The sequence below is a fragment of the Vanessa tameamea genome, chromosome 30 (genome assembly GCF_037043105.1).
Source record: "Vanessa tameamea isolate UH-Manoa-2023 chromosome 30, ilVanTame1 primary haplotype, whole genome shotgun sequence".
Lineage (NCBI taxonomy): Eukaryota > Metazoa > Arthropoda > Insecta > Lepidoptera > Nymphalidae > Vanessa > Vanessa tameamea.
The window spans coordinates 158,440-184,462 of NC_087338.1; the positions used below are offsets into that span (position 1 = coordinate 158,440).

Below are 26,023 nucleotides of genomic sequence, written 5' to 3' on the forward strand. Positions count from 1 at the left end.
GACGCTTAAGCCGTACCACTAAATGAAACAAAAACGTGTATCGTTAAATATAATAACTTCATATTTAGCGCATATATAAATGTTTTGAGTCAACAGTGTACTGAAATATCGAAACTTGAATATCGACTGAGTAGAATCTCGAGTTAGAGTCTTTCAAATTGTGATTCTTAAAGAGTCATTAACAAAATATATATTATAAATTATTTATCAAATAATTTATATATTTGCACACCGCGTTTGGATAGAAAATATATTTTATGTAATCTTATTTGAAACTTGACCTAATACACTCAAAATGTATGCAACTGTAGTCTATTCAAACCACAAGAGAACAAAAGCCAGCGACGCGATATCATTGGTCGAGAGCTTGCACAATCTGATATTCATTACGTATTTGAAAAAAAAAAAAGAAATTACGAACGTCAACGATACTATTATCGGAACATTGGAAGTAAAATTAAAGCGGATATAAGTAGTTCAGTGGAGTTGAGTTGTATTATAATGAAGATGTATTATGTATTAGTCGAGAACAGTTCATCTATACATATAATAAAATTGGAGTGTCTGTTTGTAATATTAAAATAACCGCATTTGTATACTAAATGCATATGTATGTATACACGGTACATATACCAAAATAACATTTTTTACAATTTCTGTCTGTCTGTCTGTTCCGGCGAATCTCTGGAACGGCTGGACCGATTTTGACGGGACTTTCACTGGCAGATAGCTGATGTAATAAGGAGTAACTTAGGCTACTTTTATTTTAGAATTATATGTAAAATAATAATAAAGTCACGCTTTTTTATTAAATTGAAACGCGCACGAAGTCGCGGGCACAGCAAGTGCACAATATAGCTGAGCTATAATCTATGCTTTGTTTATCTTCATTGCTTTTTCGATTGGAATAGACAAGCATGTATTTTCGTTTGAAGGAGGAATTGGAAGGAAAAATGCATTCCTCGTTGAATATATATATACATTATACATATACTATTTATAAAAGATTTTTTTTTCAATATTGGACAACATCACATACATGACTCTGATCCCAATGTAAGTAGCTAAAGCACGTGTTTTATGGAAAATCAGAAGTAACGACGGTACCACAAACACCCAGATCCGAGACAACATAGAAAACTAATGAACTTTTTCTACATCGACTCGGCCGGGAATCGAACCCGGGACCTCGGAGTGGCGTACCTATCAAACCGGTGTACACACTACTCGCCCACGCAGGTCGTCAGAAGTTACCTCATGAATATCACATAAATACATGTTCAGTTATAGTTTTAATAAGCGAGTTGGCCTCGTACTATGAGCTTCCATTTGTAAGTTCGTTAAACTTTATTACTACGTCATTAATACAATGATCTACCGGTTTAACTAACAATAATTTTATCTTAAAAATGCACGGGAATTTTAAAATTATTTTCGTAACAGCCCACGTTTGCGGCTTGAGATATTTGTAATAAAACTCAGAATCGAATATAAATTAAGAAACTCGCGGAAAGTTCTATACTTTTTGGTCGTCAAGTTATATTTCTTACAAAGAGGTTTTATAGTTGTCATAAGATTGCTTTGATTCGCTACCACCAGGATGAGCCTTCGAATTATCTTTGCTAGTTATAACGATTACGATACGTTTCCGATTCGATTTTGTGTATAAAATGTTTTTGATTGCTATTCATCGGTTATCCTGTATATGTACCTAATGTTCCAGAACGTTCTTAAACTTTGTGAAACAATACAACTTATAGCAGTAAAGACAAATATAATTCCTACATTCACGAGCCGAGATGGTTCAGCGGTTTGAACACGCGAATTTTAATAGAAGTTGTGGATTCATACTCGGAATTGAATTTTTATTTGTTTTATGAATAAATGCATGTCTTTTTATGTTGTCACGTTTGCATCGCACAAGCATTAGAGAAGCGTCGTGGACTACGCTCTAGTAGAGAGAAGCCAATGATATTTACAGCTATTTCAATAATACAATACGTTTAACGAATTTCCCAACAGAGGTTATGTAAGTCGAACGGTTGATTTAATTCAATGAACTCGACAAGATTTAATATAACATGAATTGCTCTCTGGTTTCGTAGCTAGTTTAAAAGACTAGCTATCGAGGTCCTGGGTTCAAACCTGAATCTGATCAATAGATCTTTATTGGATTTTCCTGCCAAGATATTTAACAATCAGTCCGGAGTTTGACGTGGATAATTGACATATCATAACATTAACACTCCCTCGCAATCACGTGGAGCTGATGGGCCTGTCCTGTCCGTACATAAATATCAACTGTCACGGTACAAATTCGACCACTGGGCGACCACTAGTTAGTATGTAAGTAACAAAGTCACAAGGGAAATTTCATATAAAGAAACATTGACAGTGCAGGGCACGGTCAATGCTGGTACTTGAACGTCTACCGAAGGTCATTAACCATCAACCTCAATCGCCAGTCTACCTGCCTGCATATCATAACACAAATCAATTAAGAGATCGTTAAATAATAATCGAATTAATTAAGAACGCAGACAGTAAATTAAATCAGTTCGAACTGTTTACGTTCGTCTACGTCTACGTAAAATTAATTATTTACCAATCAATAAACGCTTATACGCTATATTCCATACATCCGTCGATACAATAAAGCTAAAGTGTTTAATCGTTTGAAAGATCTAGTATCTAGATTGAATCGTTATTTAATTATATATCATTCAAAATATACTTTATTCGAGTATTTTTGAACAATAACAACTCATTTTTTATCCCTCTGATTACGCCCTTGATCGCCGATGTCGGCATGCCGAATGAGCCGAGATGGGCCATAGAAGAATGGTTAGAACGCGTGCATCTTAACCGATGATTGCGGGTTCAAGCCCAGACAAGCACCACTGAATTTTCATGTGCTTAATTTGTGTTTATAATTCATCTCGTGCTCGGCGTTGAAGGAAAACATCGCTAGGAAACCTGCATGTGTCTGCATCTGCCACATTGTATCCACCAAACCGCATTGGAGCAGCGTGGTGGAATAAGCTTCGATTCTTCTCCTCAAAGGCAGAGGAGGCCTTAGTCCAGCAGTGGAAATTAACAGGCTGTTGCTGTGTACTGTGTAAGTGTACTTGTACTGAAGAAAATGCAATTACCGCTTGTCACGTCAATAGCCTAATAAAACGAGTTAAGACGGAAACGCAGTTACTTTATAGCTTATATTTACGAGTCTACGCGCGCCTAAAATGGAATTCTCTACCAGCACACGCGTTCCCCTCCTCTTATAACCTGGGTTCCTTCAAAACGAGGCGCGAAGAGGCACCTTACGGGCCGGCTAGTGCAGTTCGTTCTACCTGACTGGACTGGTCGTCTTCGCGTTTGGACTCCATTACCTCTTACCATCAGGTGGAGAAGGCATATGCCTACCCGGTAATATATATAAAAAAAAACAATATTATATACTGTAACCTCCGAAACGCGTTAATTCGTCTGGTATAAGATTTGATAAAAATATCTCAACGTGAACAATTAATTTCTAAATTCGATAATAATTTCGAAAACATAACACGTAAACGCGTACAAAACTGGGTCGCGATACACATACCGAGAGATCGCGTCCGAGGCGTTTTAGCAATGAAACTATTCGTTTGAGCGACTGCAGCGATTAGCTCTGTGCACACGACGTTATAATTCAATTCCGAGCGATCCTTCTCGTACTCTCTACCGTTAAGCGGAGTGTGTGTATATTATAGAAAAACATAAGCAAGACACGGTTACTATGCGTTCTGCTGTAAATGCTGGTACAACCCTCGCCTTATTGCCTCCACTGGTGACGGGAGGCCTTCATTTTTCAGCCAGAGGATCGGAATTGTGATTCAACGGGGAAATGCTCTTAAGGTCTTAATGTAAATAATTCTAATGTTATATACAAATATATATATTTATGCATTACATTACTCCGTGACAAATAAAATAATTTTTTTTTAGTATTTATAGTACTTATTTAGTTTAAGTAAATGTAAGGCATGTGTTGCATACAATGCTATTTATAATTGTCCAAATAGATCCAAATAAATAATTAATTCAACTGAGTTATTCATTACACACCGAGGGCTTACATGAAGAATTTAATTATGTAGATTTGTTGGAAAGTAATAACTACTCAGTTTCTTGCCGGTTTTTCTCGGTAGAATCTACATTCCGAACCGGTGGCTTCCGAAACTTTGCATTCAATTCAACCGCGTTAAATGACGATTCAAATTTGATTGTAAGCCTATTTGAAAGTATATATTAGAGGTAAACTTTATACTATACAAGTTTAATATTGGCGTGCGTATCAAAACATAAATGTCGGTTGCATGACACACACTACCAACAGGTCGTTACTAAAGTTAAGCTATTTATAAACCTTGAATGTACACCATAAATTCTGGTTAAAGACTTTGTCATTATTTTAATTAAATTGTATATTTAATTGCTTTTTTCACAATTTAATTTATTTTATAACGATTATGTGCAATTAGTTTATTTCGTATCATCAAGAGAAAGTCAGGTTTGCGTAATTTTAATATTAAATCACTTTAAGGCTAATTATATTCAAACGTATTTTATTTACATAAATACATACATATTGTACGATTGCTATATATAGAAATAAAAATTATCGCAGCCTGGTTATTATACGATTTCATGGCTTTTTTTGTGAAGGTTAATTTAAAAAACCCAGGCTATTTGTGTTAAATATTCACAAACGAGAATTAATTTTTAATCATGATTGTTCTATAAATTCATTAAAAAAATATAATCAAATCAAATCACGTAAACTCTAACAGCATTGCGGAAAGAAGCCTCTAGCGAGAATCTCGCATAGTTGCTCTTTTCAAATAAACAGGTTTATAATTTTTATAACATTATAAACAGGACGAAATCGAACTATTTGAACTATATAATTAGAATCTATCATTTCAAATTGAGTAACAAAAACACACACACAAACATAATATTAATAAGTCAATATGGAACCAAACAATAAGAAGACCTCTACCTGTGCATCACGTGGATACAAATCCAATCAAACGCGTAGTCAAGTAAACTTAACAATAAATTATTATTAAATTGTCAATATTTTAACTTACCGTACTTCGACCGATAATTTATTATGTATTTGTAAACGCCGTCGTGAGCATAGCAAAAATATAACAGAAAAAGTTAAAAAAAAGAAACATTCCGAGAGGCTTTAATAAAGGCTTTTAACGTAATATGTTACCATAAATGCAAAGGACGTGGTGGAATAAAATATATTCCTTGGCCATTAAAGAAGTCTATGCCCAGCAGTGGGAAATTTACGAACTGTTATTGTAACTTTATTTAAGTGTCAACAAAGAAATTCAACGCGCTTGCAGCTTGCTAATTAAATGTATCTAAATTTTTTTTAATGTAACAGTTTTGAGTAAACTATTATAACCGTGGATTAATTTTGTATTTCAATTAACTTCAATTATATTTTTAGAAGAAGTTACGAGCTAAACTATAAACAAATACGACACAGCTGACGTGTTTATGAGAATTAGCAAAGTAAACGAACGAAAAGACACGTACAGCAACGCAAAGCTGTTTCTTTCTTACGTGAAGGCCGAATATTTTACACCGTCGACATATAAAATAAAATTATTAAAAAATATATAAAATCATTTAAAAAAAAATGTTATGCTGAATTCGTATATCAAATTACATATTTCTTTTATTTATAAGACAGAAACTTATATTATTAAATTATTAAGTTTATCACGATTGCAATTAATGTTCTAGAAGACAACGTACATACAAGAAACATCGATATATTAGCACATCACTACTTCCAAAGTGCAGCTGACGAAATCACTAAAGTAAATAAAATTACAATACTTAGACTTGTTTGCAATGTAATTTCAAAATTAGATTCACGACCAAAAATTCCAGATTAATTCAAATGATAGATCCGACAGTCGGAGCCGCCTTTCGAATGAAGAAATATTCAACAAAAACCGATTCGGTTTCCTTTATTTTAACTAATTCACGAAGGCCGAATTACGTTATCAAAACGCAGCAACACAATTACGAAAAAACAAAAACACTCACTTATGCCCCTGTAATCCTTGACGTATTCGAAAAAGCGGGAAAACGTAAACGCCATTTTGGAAATTGAAAATTAGAATGTCGTAACGCGGTCTCGATTGGATGAAATTAGAGCGCCATTTTGCTGCGCCGGCGCGAGAGTGACTGGCCAGTTACCGCGATGCAAGTAGGTTTTACTTGCAATTTGTTTTTTTTTTTTTTTCGTGGAATGCCTATGTTATCTGTCGTAATCAATGGGACATTATGGGCAGCGGAGTGTAAACAAAAATATACTTTACATAATTGAAACAGAGTGCTATATTAAATTAATATTAAGTTTTTTCTTATTTCAATTATATTAATTATTAAGGCTATTCTGTTGGCGATATTTATTGTTAACCGTGGTTTTAGATTAAGATATTTTTGATTGGTAAAAGTTATGTTTTTTTTTTTACCATTGTTAGATCTAAGTACGAGCCTATTGGGGTCGGTTGTACCATCACTAGTAGGAAATCAAAATAGTATTTTCATTAACTAAAGAATCATTGTGGCCTGATTTAAAGAAATCGAGATATTAACTGTTGCTTCTCAATATGTATTCTGTAATGTTGTTTATGTGCGGAAAAATATTAATGATTCTGTGAGAAGATGTGATACTCATAGCATTGGTACAAGGAACGAATACGAACTAATTCCTCTTGTTACTCGACTGCATAGAGTCGGTAACTGTTTTGTGTGGTACACGTTTTCATAAAAGGATCCCAGAAAACGTCGAAAATGCCTTCGTTTGCCTCGAGTATTAAATAAAAAACATTTTAGAGCAACTCTTGGGTGCAAAAGGTTATCATACTCTTAGCGAGTTCAGGGTTGATAGTACACCTTGAAAATGAAAATATTCCTGAATATTTCTTTGTGGTATTGAATATATGTAAACAAATACAAGTTAATTAAAAAAAAAACACAATGAGTTTATTCACAGCATGAGAATGTCAGTTCAGCAGTTATATTTTTTTAATTTGTTACGTCAGCCATTTGTCATTAACGAACCGATCTCGAAAATTCTTTATTTTATAAGAGGATACTTGGCGATTGGTCCCACTTAAATTTGAATAAAAATTGATTATTTTGAAGGGGTAGAAGGCCCTTAGGGTGAAAAAATTCAGGATGAAATTTTTCATGGACTCTAATTTTATTTATAATTTATTTTCTCAGAGTATTATTTGAAGTAGTTTTTAATAATTTCTTCCGGACCGGTTGAAATTTTTGAAAACAATCAATTGAATAAAGGAATTTTAATTCGAAGACTTACAAAACAAAGAGTTTATAAAACAAAACGATCCAGCTTCACATCAGATGTATGTCGATCACGTTGCATTAATCGCTAAACGTATATTACGAACAGAATTATATGTTCATTTGGTGATAAATAACAAAAGTAATGGCTACTGTGTTCCTATTAAATCATTTTTATTTATTGCTCTCAACGCGTTTAGGTACGTGGCAGTCTTTTGTCACAGTGTTCTCTGTCATCGCCGAGTACGAGATAAAAAAGATATTAACACAAATTGAGTGAGCCAGTGTAACTACAGACACAAGGGACATAACATCTTGGTTCCCAGACTTAGTGGCGCATTGGAGATGTAAGGAATGGTATATTGCTTACAGCGTGATTGTCTATGAGCGGTGATGACCCCTTACCATCAGATGGCCCAAATGCTCGTCCGCTTACCTAGGCCATAAAAAAAAATCAAAACTCACTCAACTTTAGTTGCATTAACTTAACTGTCTTTGAAAAACATTTAAATAAAATAAACGTTGTAAAACAAGACACAATAATAATGACAAAATATATTTGTCTCACCTTTCTTATCAATCAATCAAGTATCAACTGCGCACGGCATATATATCGGTAAGCCAAGTCAAGCAACGTCGTATACGAACTGCTCAAGTTAACATGTTCTGACCACTGGAACACCTCGCCTCCAAAAATAATATTCATACGAAAAATATAAACATTTTGTTTGTTCAGTTATTATATGAGTCGGAAGGAAATCGAATCCGCCATCCTTGAGGCATGTTCCGGCTAATTAACGATTAATTTTGCTGTCATTGAGTTATATTAATATCGTAGTAACGATCGGATTTCGTCATCGTTGATTGCGGATATTAAAAACCCTAATGGCCTAGCGGATGGGCACTTAACTATCTGCTCTCATTATCTCCGGCTTAAAGTTGAAATTTCAAAAAAACATACGTTTCAAAGTCCAACTTCCTACAGTCAGTAGCTTTGGCTTGACTTCAGTGCGTTGATAGTCAGTTGGAACAATTGATTTTATAAGTGCAGGTTATTAGTTATCGCCAGCGGATTCTCTCGCGGTTTAGTCGCGAGGTTGTCGTGAAAGAGCAACAGACAGACAGATTTACTTTAGCATTTATAATATTAGTAGAGATATATAGAAAACAAAGAAATGTATAAAATTGAATCAGTTGCGTCCAAGTAAATGTGACCATCACGCCGACTTTAGTATTTACCCGACTACAGCGAATCGAACGGGAGACAACGATTTCAGTATTATATGTATTAATGTTACCATAGTTATATGGTCGTCTGTTATACGTAGCTCCTAAACTAATTGTAATATTTTATGAAATGAGGTTAGGTTTGTATTAATCGTGAGTTTTATAGGAATCAAAATATATATATTTTAATTTATAATACAACTACTTATATCCAATTTATATGTACTTCCTTAGTATCAATAACAGTTTCGTCGTCGTTCAAAACGCAATTTTTTCGCAAATCCATAACGAATATCACAGAGCGGACGAACAAATGGTCCACCTGATGGTAAGTCATCACCGCCCGTAGACAATGGTGCTGTAAGAAATATTAACCATTCCTTCCATCGCCATTGAACCTTGGAAACCTTGGAACCTTAAAAACCGGACATCAAATACGAGTAAATATTAGTATCAATAATAATAAGTGATATTTTTGTAAAAAATTTTATAGGAATGTCTAACAAGAAATAAAAAAAAAATAACTAGAAAGTACCTTAAACAACGAATTTGTAAAATGACATATTTTTACGTGAAGTTCTCCTCCGTTATGACTCCAAGGAAGGATCTACTTTGTTGTGTCTAGCAGTAGACGACAAACCGATACAAAGCGAGCACTAATCTAAAATTATACAAACACTTCGAGGTATTTCATTAAAATAATTAAACCTCGTCCTGAGGACACAAGACAAATATCGACCCTACACAATATGACTCAGTATAATTCGCTAATTGCTTAAAATTTTCGAGGAAATATTTATGCATAGCCTGTATGATGTGTCAAGCTTACTTCACACATGACAGCGAAATATTCTTAACAAAATATTACACGACAATATGTGCGTAATTCAATGTCAAATTATTTATAAAAAAAAACAACCACGGATGCGGAAAGTTATACCTCAGACCTTGGAAGCTTCGCCGAAAGAAAATTAGTCAGATTGTTTTTGTTTTTCATTTTCTTGTCATAGGTTATCGTATCTAAAATAAATAAATAAATAAATATTGGACAACATCACGTACATTACTCTGATCCCAATGTAAGTAGCTAAAGCGCTTGTGTTATGGAAAATCACAAGTAACGACGGTACCACAAACACCCAGATCCGAGACAACATAGAAAACTAATGAACTTTTTCTACATCGACTCGGCCCGAAATCGAACGCGGGACTCGGAGTGGAGTACCCATGAAAACCGGTGTACACCCTACTCGACCACGGAGGTCGTCAATATATAACAAAATATGTATCCTAGCATCGTGTTGAGTTAACATTAATCAGTTAACAGACTCGAAGATCTGAATTCTGTGGAGGGATAGCGAATCGAATTAAAATATTCTTTATTCGTTTAGGCTCATAAAAACACTTTTGAATTCACATGTTAGTGTTGACTTAAATTTAAAGCTATTACCTTAATATAACTTAGTTTAGAACTTGAGTTCTCAATAAACTGTTATTACTTACAGAATAATCTCGGTCACGGTTCTTATGTTATTTGAGTTAAATACCAATGACCGTTAACAACAGCCTCACGAGAAATGAAAGTAAATAACAATTTTACTCAAAAACTATTAAAATTTACGCAGGCGTTCCGTTCATGAATATTAAAGTTCTTGTAGTCTTTTTTTTATGATATCGGTAGGCGGACGAGCAAATGGGCCACCTGATGGTAAGTGGTCACCACCGCCCATAGACAATGGCATTGTAAGAAATATTAGAACTTATTTTTCTCGTGGACCACCTATTGGCATGTGTCCGTAATCACAGTTTGAGAGAAACACTAATATTGGTGCTTTTAATTCTATCCTTAGTAACCGAGTATTTCAGCAATTAAAATCTGTGAATTTGTTAGTGATTCTCTCTAACTGATGAAGAAAAAAAAAGAAAGGCACCTTTGGCATCAAGTATTTATAGTGGTGATCAAGTTCATGTCTGAACAAGCATTAAGCATTGTCGGGCGCATAGCGCTTTGCAATTCTGTACACGAAATTGTACGTAATATCGAATACGCAAGTTTGGACAAGTAACAGTCGCTTGCCTTATTAAAATATTATCTGCTTAGTTAGGTACTTAAAACAATGTAGGTGGGCCCTTATAAAAACTATGCTTATATTTTTGCTCTTTACTATCAAAAGCAGATAACTTTTCGCGGACCCCCATTAACATCTTATGGACCCCCATTTTTTATTCACGCCTACGTAGACCCCCAGCAAGTCTCATGTGGACCCCTGGGGGTCCACCTGGACCACTTTGGGAATCACTGCTCGACAAGGCCGCCTCTTGTGCATCTTTCTTAAATGTGATTCAACTTTATGTTTACTGGTGTACAATAAAGAGTATTGTGATTTGATTCATTGCGTGCAAAATATAAAGTGGAATAAATAATAAAAATACAAATGTCATAGATAATTAATTATTAAATAAAATAAGGTTTTATTTCATAAATTATTACTATTTATAATAACGTATTCTCGATATTAACTAATAATTATTATTAGGAGTTCCTAAAGGATCAGTTTTAGGTCTTGTTTTGTTTTTAGTGTGCATAAGTGATCTTCTATTTTGTGCTGTTTTATCTGCTGGTGATAATCTATCTTTTTTTTGAAAAACAATTGATAATCATACTGTTCATAAATCCTAAAAAAGTTTTTACGTTTAATTCGAAATATATTGTACAAGCGAAATACTATTACGAATAAAGTTATAGAAAATAAACAACGAATAAATGTTTTATTAAAAAAGTTAAAAATAACCGATTTAATAAGCATAGAAAATTCCTTACCACAATTCAAAATGGCCGATTCGTTTAGCATTACAAAGTTTAACTACCTAACTAAATAAAGGTTTAAACAATAAAATAAAATTCCTGTCGATGAAACGGTGAGAAGTTGCGTTTTTAATTTGAAAATAACAAGATACAAGTCGTAATACGATTCAAACCGTCATACCGCAAGTGATTGATGGCATTTTTATTAATAATCCGCGCTGAGGTATTTCTTAGAAGTGGGACGTGTTCAATATGCGATTCGTTTTTTACGATAATGATATGTTACTTTACATACCATTTTATTTTTAGTCCACGTTGAATAAATAACAGCCGTTTTATTTTGTATTCGTTACGTTCAGACAATGAGATATTTTATCGTAAGGAACTTTAACACACCTAACCGATCAAGCGAAACAGCTGCCGATTAGCAAACATTTGCAATTTGAATCACATTAAAACTTATAATGATCGTGATACCAAATTAGTCGTACAGAGGTTTATATATGTACAATTAAAATTCATAGAAGTGTAATTATCCATATTATCTTTAGGATATTTTCATGATGTAGGTAGTAACCGGGCAGGGGGGGCAGGCCTAATCGAACTACCACCGCCCGTCGACATTTGCAACAACGAGGGGATTACAGATGCGTTAACGGCCTTTAAGAAATGTGTCGTTTTTCTTGAAGGTTCCATCTCATTTGGTACTCATATAAAATACTTAATAAATGACCAGTTTATCGTGTTAATTAGCTTTGTGGAGATCAGATGGTTCCGGTACAGTGAGTGGGCTAGAATAATAGCAGGCTCAAGGGACATATCAACCTAGACTCTGCCCTGGTCGGCGCCACAATGGCAGTTAAGACCCTATACATTTATAACAACGCCAACAAAACACAAAATCTCTGAGAATCGCTATAATCTTTATCATTGTTTCCTTTGTTATGGTCTAAGCCCGCGTCTATCGATTATTGTTTTACGGAATCTTGTGTTCCCTCAAGCGATATATTTAAAGCTACGATCACACATGTTCGTCGAAGTAATTGTGATGTTGTCTGCACTGTATTTTGTCTCGCTTGATTGTTCATATGTAACCGTAGACACACAAGAATACTGCGTCGAGTTATAATATTTAATTGTCAATTAAAATATACACATCATCCGCCTCTCTGGTTATAAGACTTTATATCCTAAAGTCGATGAGAAAATGTCAGCTATAAGTCAAATCCTTTAGCCGTTGGTCCTGCACCTAAACTCAACTGTATTTTCAGATTGATCTCCCATCGAACTATAAACGAGGATACAGAGGAGATACGCTTGTGTACGTTATGATATCATAGCGCACAGAAGATGTTAGTCATAATAATTGGAACTGTGTAAATCGGTAAACTTTACTACTTCGACCGCATAGGTCGCACCTTTTTCGATACATCACCTATCGAAGGTGAGCTTTCTCAATTTTGAATTGTAGATTCCTAATTTAAACAAACAATTTAACTATACATACAAATATTTCTCACAATTATCGCCTTTAGAATGTCGATCAGTAATGGTGTGTCGAATCAAACAATTGTGTATAATGTGTTTGTAATCGTATTGATGTCGGCGACTGCTGAACAAATATGTAAAGAAGGCAGAAAGAAGTTGCTTTAACTCAGAATATATAGTACTAGTTAAATATCTCAATGGTCTAGTAACCTACAAGGCTACTCCCGAAGTTCAGAGTTCAAATAACGTGTCATGCCAAAACACCTATCGGGTTTTTCTATCAAGAAAATTTTAGTACGAGAGCGAAGTTTTGTAAATCCGTTTACCTGCAAAGTTACTTTTTCCGGTCGTGTGAGACTCTCCTGGGATTATGCGAGTGCGATGATAATGTGCTATTTATAAACTATAATTTCACGATCACAGTGAGCTGGATATACTCACTAAAGTCGTTGTATAGTCTAGAATCTTCTATCAGGGCAATGTTTAATTAGTTCCGTTACTGCAAGTTTCTTCGAAATCGACTTGTTTCTTATTCTTATATATTAAAAAAAGAAAAAGAGTAACTACCGAGTTTCTTGCCGGTTCTTCTCGGTAGAATCTACATTCCGAACCGGTGGTAGCTTTACTTTAAATAGTTTGTTAAATGACGATTCCAAAGTGCTTGTAAAAGCCTACTTGAATAAAGTATATTCTGATTTTGATTACTTGTATGAATCCCACTCACAGTTAAACGGCTCACCTTTAAAATCTGGAAGTTATTTCTGTTCATCCCGTGCATAAAAACACAAGTTCCGAATTCGTATTATTTGTACATTTAAAGATAATACAAAACAAGAACCAGTCGCAGACCCGAGTTCGCTTGAAAACTTTAAACGATATGCATTTAAAATAATACAAAAAATTCACACATAAATTGCTTTTAACCAAATAAAACGACATACAAAAAAATACAGTATAGCGTTTTATTTTATAACAAAACGCTGAGTTTCATTTGAATTTAATTTTACCTTTTTTATTTAAGCTTTAAAAATGATTTTACAGTTTTTTAGTCTTGCAACGTCTTGTAGCGATCATTTATATTTTATTTTGAACATCCTTTTATTTTAATGTGTACGAGCATTTTAAGTTACCAGCCTGAAATTAGCTCTCCGAGACATTTATATTATATTTTAAATCAATAAATAGAATGGTAAGTACTACCTACTGGACTATCTGAGAATAAATGGTCACCAGTGTCCATAACAAGATCCTTAAACAATATCAATGTAGCCTACCTTGGAGACATTCTGACTCTGCTATATATTCAGAATGCTCAGAAGCTTCTAGAATTATTAAGAAAATATGAAAAATCTGTTTGGGTCGGTTTAAAATTCACTTATTTTATCTTGATTTTAAGTAATTTCAAAAACCACGAATGTGAATTATTTTTGTAAAACATATTTTCGATGAGCCAACATTACGAGAATTCAATTATTTTTAACATTAGAACACAGAAAATGAAATACATTGAATAATTAAACAGTTGATAACAGTGCGCTAAAGGCGTCGGTCGCGGTTGTAACGGAAACAGACAATAATACGATAGAGGTGACTTCGACAAATATGGATAGATTTATTGACACGTATATACAGGGTTATTGGTAATTCGACGTATTCCCGTTAGGAGGTAATAGGGGCGACTATTTGCGATAATTTTAACTCCCATATGCATGATGCAAAAGTGAACCATTTTTGAGTTATCGCGTTTTTTAGATTTTTTCAAAATAAGTCCAAAATGCAACTTCAAAAATTTATTAAAAAAAAGTATCAATTAAAATCTATTTTTTTTCTTCTGATTTATAAAAACGATTAAACACTGGATATTTTTCAATATTACAACAATAATTATCGGTCCAAATTTAAAAATGCGAGACGGAAAACGATATTATTTCAATATTTTTTTCTCTCAAATATGCCTGAAAAACAAAAAAAAACATTATGAAACTTGTTCTGCAGATTATTTTAAAAACATAATCGTTTAATTAGCTTTCCGAAAATGTATAAAAACTAGGAAATTATTTCAAAGCAACCGAAATAAAATGATCAGAAAGGACGCTGATGGAAATTCGTATTCGAACATGACCGAATTCGTACCAAAGGTCGCTCTTTAAAATTCCCACAAAATTGATTTAAAATAATATCCAATGTAAAAAAACTTACTTATTTACTTAACTCACTTACTTAATACAAATTTAAAATAAAATTTAAATACATAAACAGTTCAGTAGCTAAGTTACAATTAAGATATTTTGTAATTTAGCCTAGTTCTTGCTCGAAGTGACTTCCCTTATTGCGAAAGCAAAGTCGCATTCTTTTTCTAAGTTGTGACTTAACTACCGAACTACTCAAATTATTCCGCATTGTATTTGAAGCGTTCATAATTCATATTTTGATTTCTTCCGCGGATGACACAGGCGAGACGTCATAAACTAGGGATTTCATGTGACCCCAAATATATAAATCGACCGGCGTTAAGTCCGGACTCCTCGTGAGCCACGGAATGGGTCCATTTCGGCCTATCCAACGATTAGGTTGTAATGTAATGGAGTTGCAATACACGAAAAGTTATAATACACTGTTGTGTATTGCAACTCCATTTAGCCTTAAGTCTTTAAGCTTGCCAAGGCGTTGCCTCCTGTGACTAGCTCCCTTCTATTTCAGTTTACTAATCCTTTGGGCTGTGTCAATAACTTTGTTTTTTTTTTTGCGAAAGCCTGCATATATTACGAAATAAGCGAAACAGCTGCATACCTTGTCCACAAGTGTAGGGAGGAATTAGCCCGAACGAACATAATAAGATACATTTTATTTTATATTTTTATTTACATAAAAATATATATATATATTTCTAGAACATGGCACTTCTATGCAACACTATAGTCTATGATTAGTGTAATATCTTAAAACGAGTCGAAACGACATTCGTCAGGGTCACTAAGTGTACAACGCTGTTAACGTGAACATATACACAATCACTTAAATTGAAGTATCCATTCAAACAAAATGACATTCTGTCAAAGCATTCTTTACAAATATCTATTTAATTTATACTTTGTAAATAAAGCCATTAATATAAATATCTATACATTATTATATATATCTGTTTAAGATCGACATCTCAGGCGCATACAAGTTGGCATAAATATAATTGTATTCATTGTTTATATACTCCGCCCTATAGGTATTTATATGCCGCAGTTTTTATATGATGCTGTTAAGTGCTGTAAATTTCACATCAAACTTAAATATTCTTCTCATCAAAACAATCGAAATACATTCAAGTATTATTTTTATAGGTAGGTGACCTGAGGGTAACGGTCTGTAGAAAATATTGACCATTCCTTACATCCCCAATGCGCCAGCAACCTTTGAATCTAAGACGATATATCTCACCCTTCAAACCGAAACACAACAACAAACAAGCAAACATTTAGCAAACATAGTAGTAGTTAAGTAGCCAGTAGTTGAAATTGTTGTCAATTGGAGTTACATGTCATTATAAAATTCGTGTGGCGCGTGTTTAGTCAAACACTGATTTCTCTTTCTGATATCATTGTTTTGACATTCGAGAGAAGGAGACAGCATTGTTTAACACAACCCTTAGATATAAAATATAAGTCTACATGAATCTCACATCAATATAACATATCATATTAGAAACGGTTTTAGGTCAAAAACTAAATTTACTTAAAAAAAAACATATCTCACGTTGACATTTAATTCGAAAGCGTTTTAAATCTATATTAATACATAATGAGACTATTGCGTAAGTGGAAAAAATACTAAACCGATATACATAAAACTTTTACCAGGTGTTACAGCGTGTTTCGGAGAAGGTTTTGGTATGTAATTCGCTTCGCAGTTTCGCTTTAATTTTAGACTATTGACGAAACAATCTCGAGTTTCAGTCTTGTGAATCATAATCGGACCGTTCGTTTAGCTAATATTTAACGAGAAACACACGCCAAATGATCGTGTTATATTTACATTAGCAGCCTGTAAATTTCCCACTACTAGGCTAAGGCCTTCTCTCCCTTTGAGCAGAAGGTTTGGAGCATATTCCACCACGTTGCTCTAATGCAGGTTGGTGGAATTTCGTTGAAATTAGACACATGCAGGTTTCCTCGCCATGTTTTCCTTCACCGCCGAGCAAGAGATGAATTATAAACACAAATCAAGCACATGAAAATTCAGTGGTGCCTGCCTGGGTTTGAACCCAAAATCATCGGTTAAGAGGCACGCGTTCTAACCACTGGGAAATCTCGGCTCTTATTATTCTCGTATTAGAAAAAACGTAAAATACCAATTCGAGTATAAGACCTTATTTTATTAAAGACTATGTGACTGGCGCTAAATAAGTAAACCAAAATCTGAATTTACGTTCTAACCCAACGAACACAATTATCAAATTTATTTGTCCATCAATTGTTAGTAGAACCAATAGTTTCTATAAAGATGAAAATTTCAACAATAGTTGTTTGTAAAATGATTTTTTTTTATCTGTTTTTAAATACTTAATCATTAATATTATTAATATTCGATTGGACGAATGGTTCAAACGGTGGCAGCCATTTTGGACGCTTCTCGAGATCATAATTAAGATCAACGAATCTTAATTGATAATTTTATTGCTTTTATTACCCGTAACGAAACTTATTGGGTTTTCCCAACGAGAATGAGAATCTATCTCAGTAGCAGAACGTAGACTGAATGTTGACAGTAATCACGTTTGCGTACTCCTCCACGTTGAATTGGCGTTTAATTGTATTGATTGTCATTACTCTAATTTTAATCGTATAATGCATCTAAGAGTTCTCACAAGCAAGGCAAACTCATACTAATCAACGCGGAGGAGTGGACTTTGTAGTAAAACAGATCTATACTGGTCCTGCGCCTGACCTCTTTGCAATCGTGTCTGAGTTGAGAGTGCACCTGTGCACCTGTGTTATCAGACATGCACTGTAACATGTGCTGCACAGTTGGACAGTGTCTCTTGATTTGATTCAACACCGTAGCCGCTGCCGGTCAGGAGTTCAGTACATCCTCAACGACACCTCTGCTACCATCAAAGAGGCCACAGAACCGGACGAGTTTATTGAGGATAATTAAAACTTAATGAAAAATTTTATGTTGTAATCCATTAAACACGTGTGAGGTAAAACATTACTTAAGCGAGATTTTTGTAAATTATTTTCAAATGTAGCACTTAATTTTTTTTTTATCAATTTTCTCGGAACGGACCAGTTTTAAACATATTTTAAGCAAAATTCAGACTCATTTAAAAATAAAACTTACCATAAAGCAATGTACGTATTAACACACAAACGCTTTTATTTAAATTAATTTTGAAAATCTTCTTAATTATTCTGTTAATATACTAATTAATTATCAGAATAAAAATTTAAAAACAAAATTTGTTATAATTATTTAATTAAAATGACGATTCAAATGACCTTGAGCCAACTTGAATAAAGTATACGTACCTTTTCCTCCTTTGTCCTAACCCAAAGGTTAGTGACCTAGTCAATTTTGGCCACGGCCGGCAATCTCAAGGGAGTACTCTAGGAACTACTCAGGACATATATATGCTATTTACTTGGTGGTAGGGCTTTGTGCAAGCCCGTTTGGGTGAGTAACACCCACTCATCAGATATTCTACAGCCAAACAACAGTACTCAGTATTGTTGTGTTACGGATGAGTGGCCAGTGTAACTACAGGCACAAGGGACATAACATCTTAGTAAGCCAGGTGGCCCCTATGCTCGTCCGAAAACCTATACCATAAAAAAATGCATAAGAGCGCAAACACGGCACCTGTGTTTACGCACTTGTGCATATATAATCTCTCATACTTCACCCAAATAATCCGATGGAACGCAACGAACCTAAAGGTGACCATCTATACAATTTTTTCTTTTTTGGCTCGCTTTTAACGAATTCGAGCTGAAATAATTTCGCATCCGGCACTGACAATTACAACAAAATTTGGTCGCAAATATTCCCTTTAGCAATTGTAATTTGTATTGTCTGTACAAATATTTGTCCCGGCTCGCTATAGTTATTTATACTAGTTATTTTATACGTGCGTCGTGTGTGTGTCTTAATCAACGCGATTACGACTATATTTTAAAAACATCGAATAATCAAATCTACAGAGACATATTCTTTGTACCTTTGACATTATTTTATATTTTGGTTTCCGTTATAATTTGTCTGAACGATTATAAAATACCATCGCAAACTAATTTTAAGATTATTGGTGACAATAACAACTCTACTTCTCTACGACGACGAAACGAATACTTATTGGATAGAGATGCTTGTATTTAAGTTCGATTTCCAACGAAGAACTGATCAAGAACACTAATTCTGGATACTAACCTCTATATAAATCTGGTTTGTTTTAAGTGCTATGCGCTGGTAACTGCTTTTCAAAACGGCGTTGGGCTTGAAATATTGACGATTCAAAATTGCTTTATTGTAAAGTTTATTTGAATAAAATATATTGAATTTGGATTTGAACGACTCTCCATCTTCTGCGTCTATTTGGAATGTCGATTGGTAGTTTTTTTTCTCGAAGGGAGGTCATGTAATTCTGGATTCTTTAGCCGGCTTGGCTTAACATAAGGATCGCCATATCAAGTTTCAGTCAGAATCGACTTGATGAATATCATTGTGATTATAAGATTACACATTCTTATCAAGAATTATTCAACATTTTATAACGATTATCGGTTTCTGTTGAATCGTGTAAGACGTTTAACAATAAAAAACCTAGTAATCTGACCATCAAAACAAGATGGCGTCGTAATGCAGCAAAGCTTCGCCAATTATTAAAATAACATCGTGCTGTAGACGTGTGCTAATAGTTTCCATTATAACAAACAGTCCGGCACAACGCAATTAACATTATTATTACATAAAAATTATCAAGCAAACATCAAAAGAACAATTTCTTCATACGTTCGTACATATTTTACGACATTTCGTCTTTATTTATAAATCTAGGTATATTTTTAGGGTTCCGTCTGTCACAAGGCTGTAACTCATGAACCGTTATAGTTAGATATTTTAAATTTTCACAGATGATGTATTTCTGTTGCCGCTATAACAGCGAATCTGAATAAAATAAATATTTAAGGGGGCTCCCATAAAACAGATATGATTATGATCAGAATACCTGGTTTCATGGAAAGCATTTTCATTTGATGACGATTTTAATAATGTAACAAATTATAATAGGTAGATTAGAGGATGCGGTATTAAATAAACGCGTAGGCTTCGCAGTAGTCGGGTTATAAGTAAAAAAAACAGCTATGCGGGTAGCGTAAGACCGGCCGTTGTAGGAGTCCTCGCTGGAGGCCTTTGTCCGACAGTGGACGTCTTTCAGCTGGGATGATGATGACGATTGTTGAGAGCTGAGTCAAGACCGCTCCACACGTGGAGACGGCTTGAAGCGTATTGTACACTGTTTCTGTGCGTCTTCGGACACGAGATGAATTATGAAAACACGTAGAAAGTCAGAGGTGAATGAACCTATAATCTTCATTTTTTTTAAGTCATATACTTGCTAATGGATCAACTGATGGTAAGTGGTCACCATTGCCTATAAATATTGCCACTGTATGCCAAAAACCTTGGGAACTTAGATATTTAGTGCTTTGTGAAACCGTAACATAACAACACTAAATATTGCTGTTTATCGGTAGAACGCGTGATTTATGGTGGTACCGACCCTACCATCGGTGATTAAGAAGCTGAGCTAAAGATTCACGTGTAACTGGCTCCTTGCTTGCAATTCCCTATGCCCTAAGGTAGTAAAGATGCATATGGGGGGGATGTGTTATAAATAGACTTAATTAATGCACCTTTCGCAAGTATCGCCGGACCGGTTCGTCGAGTTTTTATCAAACGTAGATATATAATACCGTTCTATGTACGTTTGCTAACACAACGCTTGAATAGGGACGAGTTTTTTTAATGAACCTTTATGATATAGAAGCGACTTTTCAACTTCGTAAACTAGCGTTAGCTTTAAATACCGGGATGTATTGGATTTTTTCGTTTAAGGCAATATTTTGAATACAATTAAATATGCTTTTTTCAAGGAGGCTTTTGCAAAATACTTTTAATCGCCATTGTACATGTTTCAATGAATTACACTAACACCGTTTCAGAATGTTGAGATCTCTAACGAGAAGAACAAAATTTTGTATAATATTAATTAAATATTAAACTTAATTACTTATTTAATATCCTGTTTGAAAATCAACAGTTAATAACTAATGTCCCTATCATCTATACAATCTTAATAAATTATTTAAATTTATTGATCGTCGAAGTTACAAAATCATTGCGGAAAATTTGTATAAAAACGAATATCTCGCCTCAGGGATTTAACTAAACTAATATTATAAATTCGAAAGAAACTCTGTCCGTCTGTCTGTTACTTTTTTAATGAAGTTTGATATGAAGCAAGATTGAACTTCAAGGAACGACATAGGCTAAGTTTCGATACCCAAAACCTGACAACATACCGGTAAAACGCGGACGAAGCCGTATGATATACTAGCCGCGCCCGCGTCTTCGTCCGCATTTGAATTGAACAAAAAAGTTATTGGTGTACCCTAAGTTCCCCCTTATAACATCAGCTTTCCGCCAGTGAAAGTCCAGTCAAAATCGGTCCAACCGTTCCTGAGATTATCCAGAACAAACAGACCGTCAGCAATTGAAAAACAATGTTATTTTGGTATATGTACCGTGTATACATACATACACATGCATTTAGTAAAAAGCGATTTTTTAATATAATAACAAACAGATACTCTAATTTTATTATATGGAAAATTACGGAGACGGAAACTTGGCGTCATAAAGACTAAATAATAATAAAAGTTCTCACAACAAACTCCCAAGAATTCATGTGCTAAGCGTTATTTCTCCAAGCGCACGATCCTTATCATTCATCACGAGATACAAAATAACATACTCAAGGTCGAAATCATATAATATGTACTATTTTGTAAATATACTGAGTAATAATTCATTATCTTTTAAATATTAAATATTTTATGTGTATTTTCTTATCCATATAAATTAAAATGTTGGCGTCTGAGTGTGATTTTAAATTATATATATACCTATGTTGGACAACATCACATACATTACTCTGATCCCACTAACACGGTACCACAAACACCCAGACCCAAGACAACATAAAAAACGAAAGAACTTTTTCTACATCGATTCGGCCGGGAATCGAACCCGAAGCCTCGGAGTGGCGTACTCATGAAAGCCGGTGTACACACTACTAGACCACGGAGATCGTCAAAATTAACTGCTATTTTTGTGTAAAAACTGTCTATGTGGTTAAATATGTTCCTTAAACGAAAATACATATTTTTATGTGTCTATTTGTCCGGAGTAATCATCGAAACTATTAAACATGCAAATTGAATTATCTCATCACAATCGGGTCTATTGAACGTTACAAATATAAAATTTACGTATATTTACATATATAAGTATTTAGAATAATATGAATTTGTAATTAAATTAATACTGGTACAGTTAAAACAATACATTACAAAAGTACATAAAATATAGTATTAAACAGAATAGCCAACTATATCCATTCGATCTATGATACAGTTAGATGAAAGCATCACCTGATGGTAAGGGGTCACCCCATTGACAATGGAGCTGTAGGAAACCTTGGAATATAAGATGTTATGTCCCTTGTGCCTTTAGTTACACTGCCTCAATCACCCTTCAAAACGAAATATAAAAATACTGAGTAGTACTGTTTTGTGAATATTAGCAAAGCCCAAAGCAAAATTAAGGAATTAATAATATTCCTATTTTCCTCTCGTTTTAAGCTTGTCACTTGTGTTAGGAGTGGAGACGACAATAGGCCCCCTTGGGGGTCAGGATCGATCCTGCGACTTTTTACATCGGTAGGTGGTAGGTTCAAATCTTAAAATATAACCGAAGTTACGATTTCTTAATTGCAAGCACCTGTTTTTGTGTAAGATTCATCTCGTGCAGCAGTCAAGAGAAACATCGCGACGGATCAAAATCCGCCATACGTCCCCCGATCCGCATTGCAGCAGTGGAATAATCTCCGAACGGTATTTATACACTGTTACCTTAATTCTATACGTATGTCTGTCTGTGTCGCTTCTATTAAACTCCGTTCTTAGGCTCAAACTTATCTACAGTTGGTGAAGCTGAACACACTTACAATTCCTCATATTCAAAGTCAACATCAGTACACAAACTGTATAACATTTTAAACACAATGATTTTAATAAACGAATTAAATTAAAACTACCGCAAATATATAAAATGCGATCTTATTTTTATGATACCGGATATATCTAGCAGTACAATGCAGCAAAAAAAAAAAATGTGTAGCTATTTCTGTATTAATGTAACAATTATAATACAAATGTATGTTAATTTAAATGAATATTTAGATCGTTACCTAAATACGTTAAATGCAAATCGTACAGGATGTACGTCTCTCTCGATACTCAATGAAGTGAAAGCACTGTAAATAATTTCATTTTTAAGTTAATCTGTGATAAGTAATACTTACACCACTTTCTGAGGAACGCGCTCGTGAGCTTAGCGCATAATTTGTCACGGCCCTGCATTTTGATTGTCCACAAATCTTCAATAAACACAATATCACACAGCACCACACACACACTAAAACCGTTCCATTTAGTTGTTAATCAATTTAAATTGAGAATTCCACCGGGCGACGCGTCCTCCTTCGCCGGCGGTCGGTCGCGAACTGACTTCTGTGACTTCTATGACGTTACGCGATGTGCGTATGCGCAGAAACCTGCGATATAAGGAAAAAAATATGTTAAGAACATGGTCTGGCTACCAAAGATCATGGCTGAGGACCGTCTTCGAAGGCTGGGTAAAGGTCAGAATAATTTTTATCAACATTTAAATACATTTCCGACGTCAATTAAGCCTTTAATTTTCAGAGTCTAATTTGAAACTACTTATACAAATGAATTAAAATTTAATTTACAATAATGCTTGCTATTCTCTTAAACAGTTATTGTTTAACTGTAGTCAATTAAAATTATATGTTTAATCAGGCAGATTGCACACCTTGACCCCGGCCCATGGAAGACTGACGGTCCGTTACTCCATTTAAAGAATGGAACTCTTACTATGTATTATTCAAATCAAATCAAATCAAAATATACTTTATTCTAGTAGGCTTTTACAAGCACTTTTGAATAGTCATTTAACAAACTATTTTAAGTAAAGCTACCACCGGTTCGGAATGTAGATTCTACCGAGAAGAACCGACAAGAAACTCAGTAGTTACTCTTTTTCAACATCTAAAAATATAATATAGTGTATGTCTCCTGCCTGGAAGTCAACAAGTATTAACTCCACGCTTTTTTATCATCAATATAATCTTGTATCGAATAATATGCCTTCTTTACCAATGTATTTTTTACAAATGACTTGAATCTATAAAACGGCAAAGTTAAAAATGTCTGCGGAATTTTATTATAGAAACGGATACCTTGCGTGCAATATTGAGAACTATAGTAGAAAATATACGAAACAATAAATGCTTACTTTTATCTATTTAATAGGAATGCACGCAGTGTGTGTATTTTTCAGCAACATCAATTTAGAAACAAGACAGATAACACAATGGTCGCCGCGTGGCGGACAATTTGATGAATTGCCAATTGAATGTTGACATGTGTTCAGCCAATCCGATAACACGATTTACACACAATCGCCAATCAAATGGCGTCGTGTGGAATGATGAAGATGTCCTGCTAACCGAGTTTTCGGTCACAGCCGCGAAAAATAGACATATGGGTTTTATTTCGCACAACCCTTACATATCGATACTATAAGAAATACTGATCATTCCTCATATCACTAATGTGTCTCCGACGTCGAGAATTAAAATGTCCCTTGTGCCTGTGGTTACAGTACCCTACTCGCCTTCAAACCAGAACACAATAATGTTAAGTATTGCTGTTTGGCGCTAAAGTGTATCATGCGTGGATGGTACCCACCTAGCCGTCTAGCTGGCACAAAGCCATACCAAGTCGTATCGGCTTGGTAGTTTCAGACGCGGAACACAAGAAAAAGAACGTCATTAATTCAAATAAATTACATAGTGTCCCAAAGCTTTATTAACCCGAGTGATCGGTTCCCGACTATTTTTTATACGATCTATGAATTAAAATATCTATCTAATTGTAGTTACTATAAATATTAAAAAGCTCTAATTAAATACACTTTAATAAACGTCAAAAATTTATACTTATTGAGATTTCAAGTCAGGACGATTTATTAAGGACTTTATAATTGGTTTCAAATATGCTCGTGACCTTGAATGCCTGTCAACAGCCCTGCATAACTCGAGTATCTGGAGGTTGTACGCGCGCTATAAACTTTACGCAAAGATTTAAGTGTCGTAGCAATTATAAATTCAATTATCATAATTACTCGTTTTTTCGTAGGTCGTACGGACCTGGTTCATACTGAATAAGGTTATATTACAAGGCTGATGACTGTCAAAAGGGCGTGTCAGGTACGTTCATGAGGAACGTAGCATTTCATTGAGCAGAACTCAAGTCTGACCTCACTTTGTATATCGCTCGTGTTACAAGCCAGTGATATTTCGATGCGTGTATCGTTTGAATTTTATAATTATTACTTCATATCTAGATACCGAAGCGTGTCCGATAAGCGAATGCTCTCTATGAAAACATACATATTATATACATGTGTATCTCATACCTATTGAACTCGAACAAATTTACCAAAATACGTTTTGCTGGTGTACTGTAAAATCGATACATTTAAGCATCCCGCCTCATTTAAGCAACAACTTTTTCAATAAACTCTTGTTAGTTACAAACAAGATAGTTTGCATGCCGTCTCATATATCATTTAACGGATGATTCTGTGATTTTCAAAAATTGATTTCCAATGTCATAGACACGTAGAAAACATCGAAATAGTCCAAAAACTTTTCCCATCAATCAAGTTTGAAATTTAAACACAGTAACTTGCGAA

The 26,023-nt window shown here is 34.3% G+C and overlaps 1 protein-coding gene across 2 annotated transcripts in view; it reads right to left on the reverse strand.

Moving 5' to 3' along the window:
• The window catches only part of LOC113391628 (scavenger receptor class B member 1), a 92,551-nt gene that overhangs the window by 39,389 nt on the left and 27,139 nt on the right, over window positions 1-26,023 (reverse strand). Inside the window, exon 2 of one of the 2 annotated variants that reach the window (XM_026627654.2) lies at window positions 23,544-23,795. In XM_026627654.2, coding sequence (XP_026483439.1) covers window positions 23,544-23,601 — 58 coding nt within the window. In that variant the 5' untranslated portion in view covers window positions 23,602-23,795. Of the gene's footprint in view, window positions 1-6,114; window positions 6,251-23,543; window positions 23,796-26,023 lie in introns of those variants that run through there. The other variant, XM_026627655.2, reaches the window with a different exon arrangement.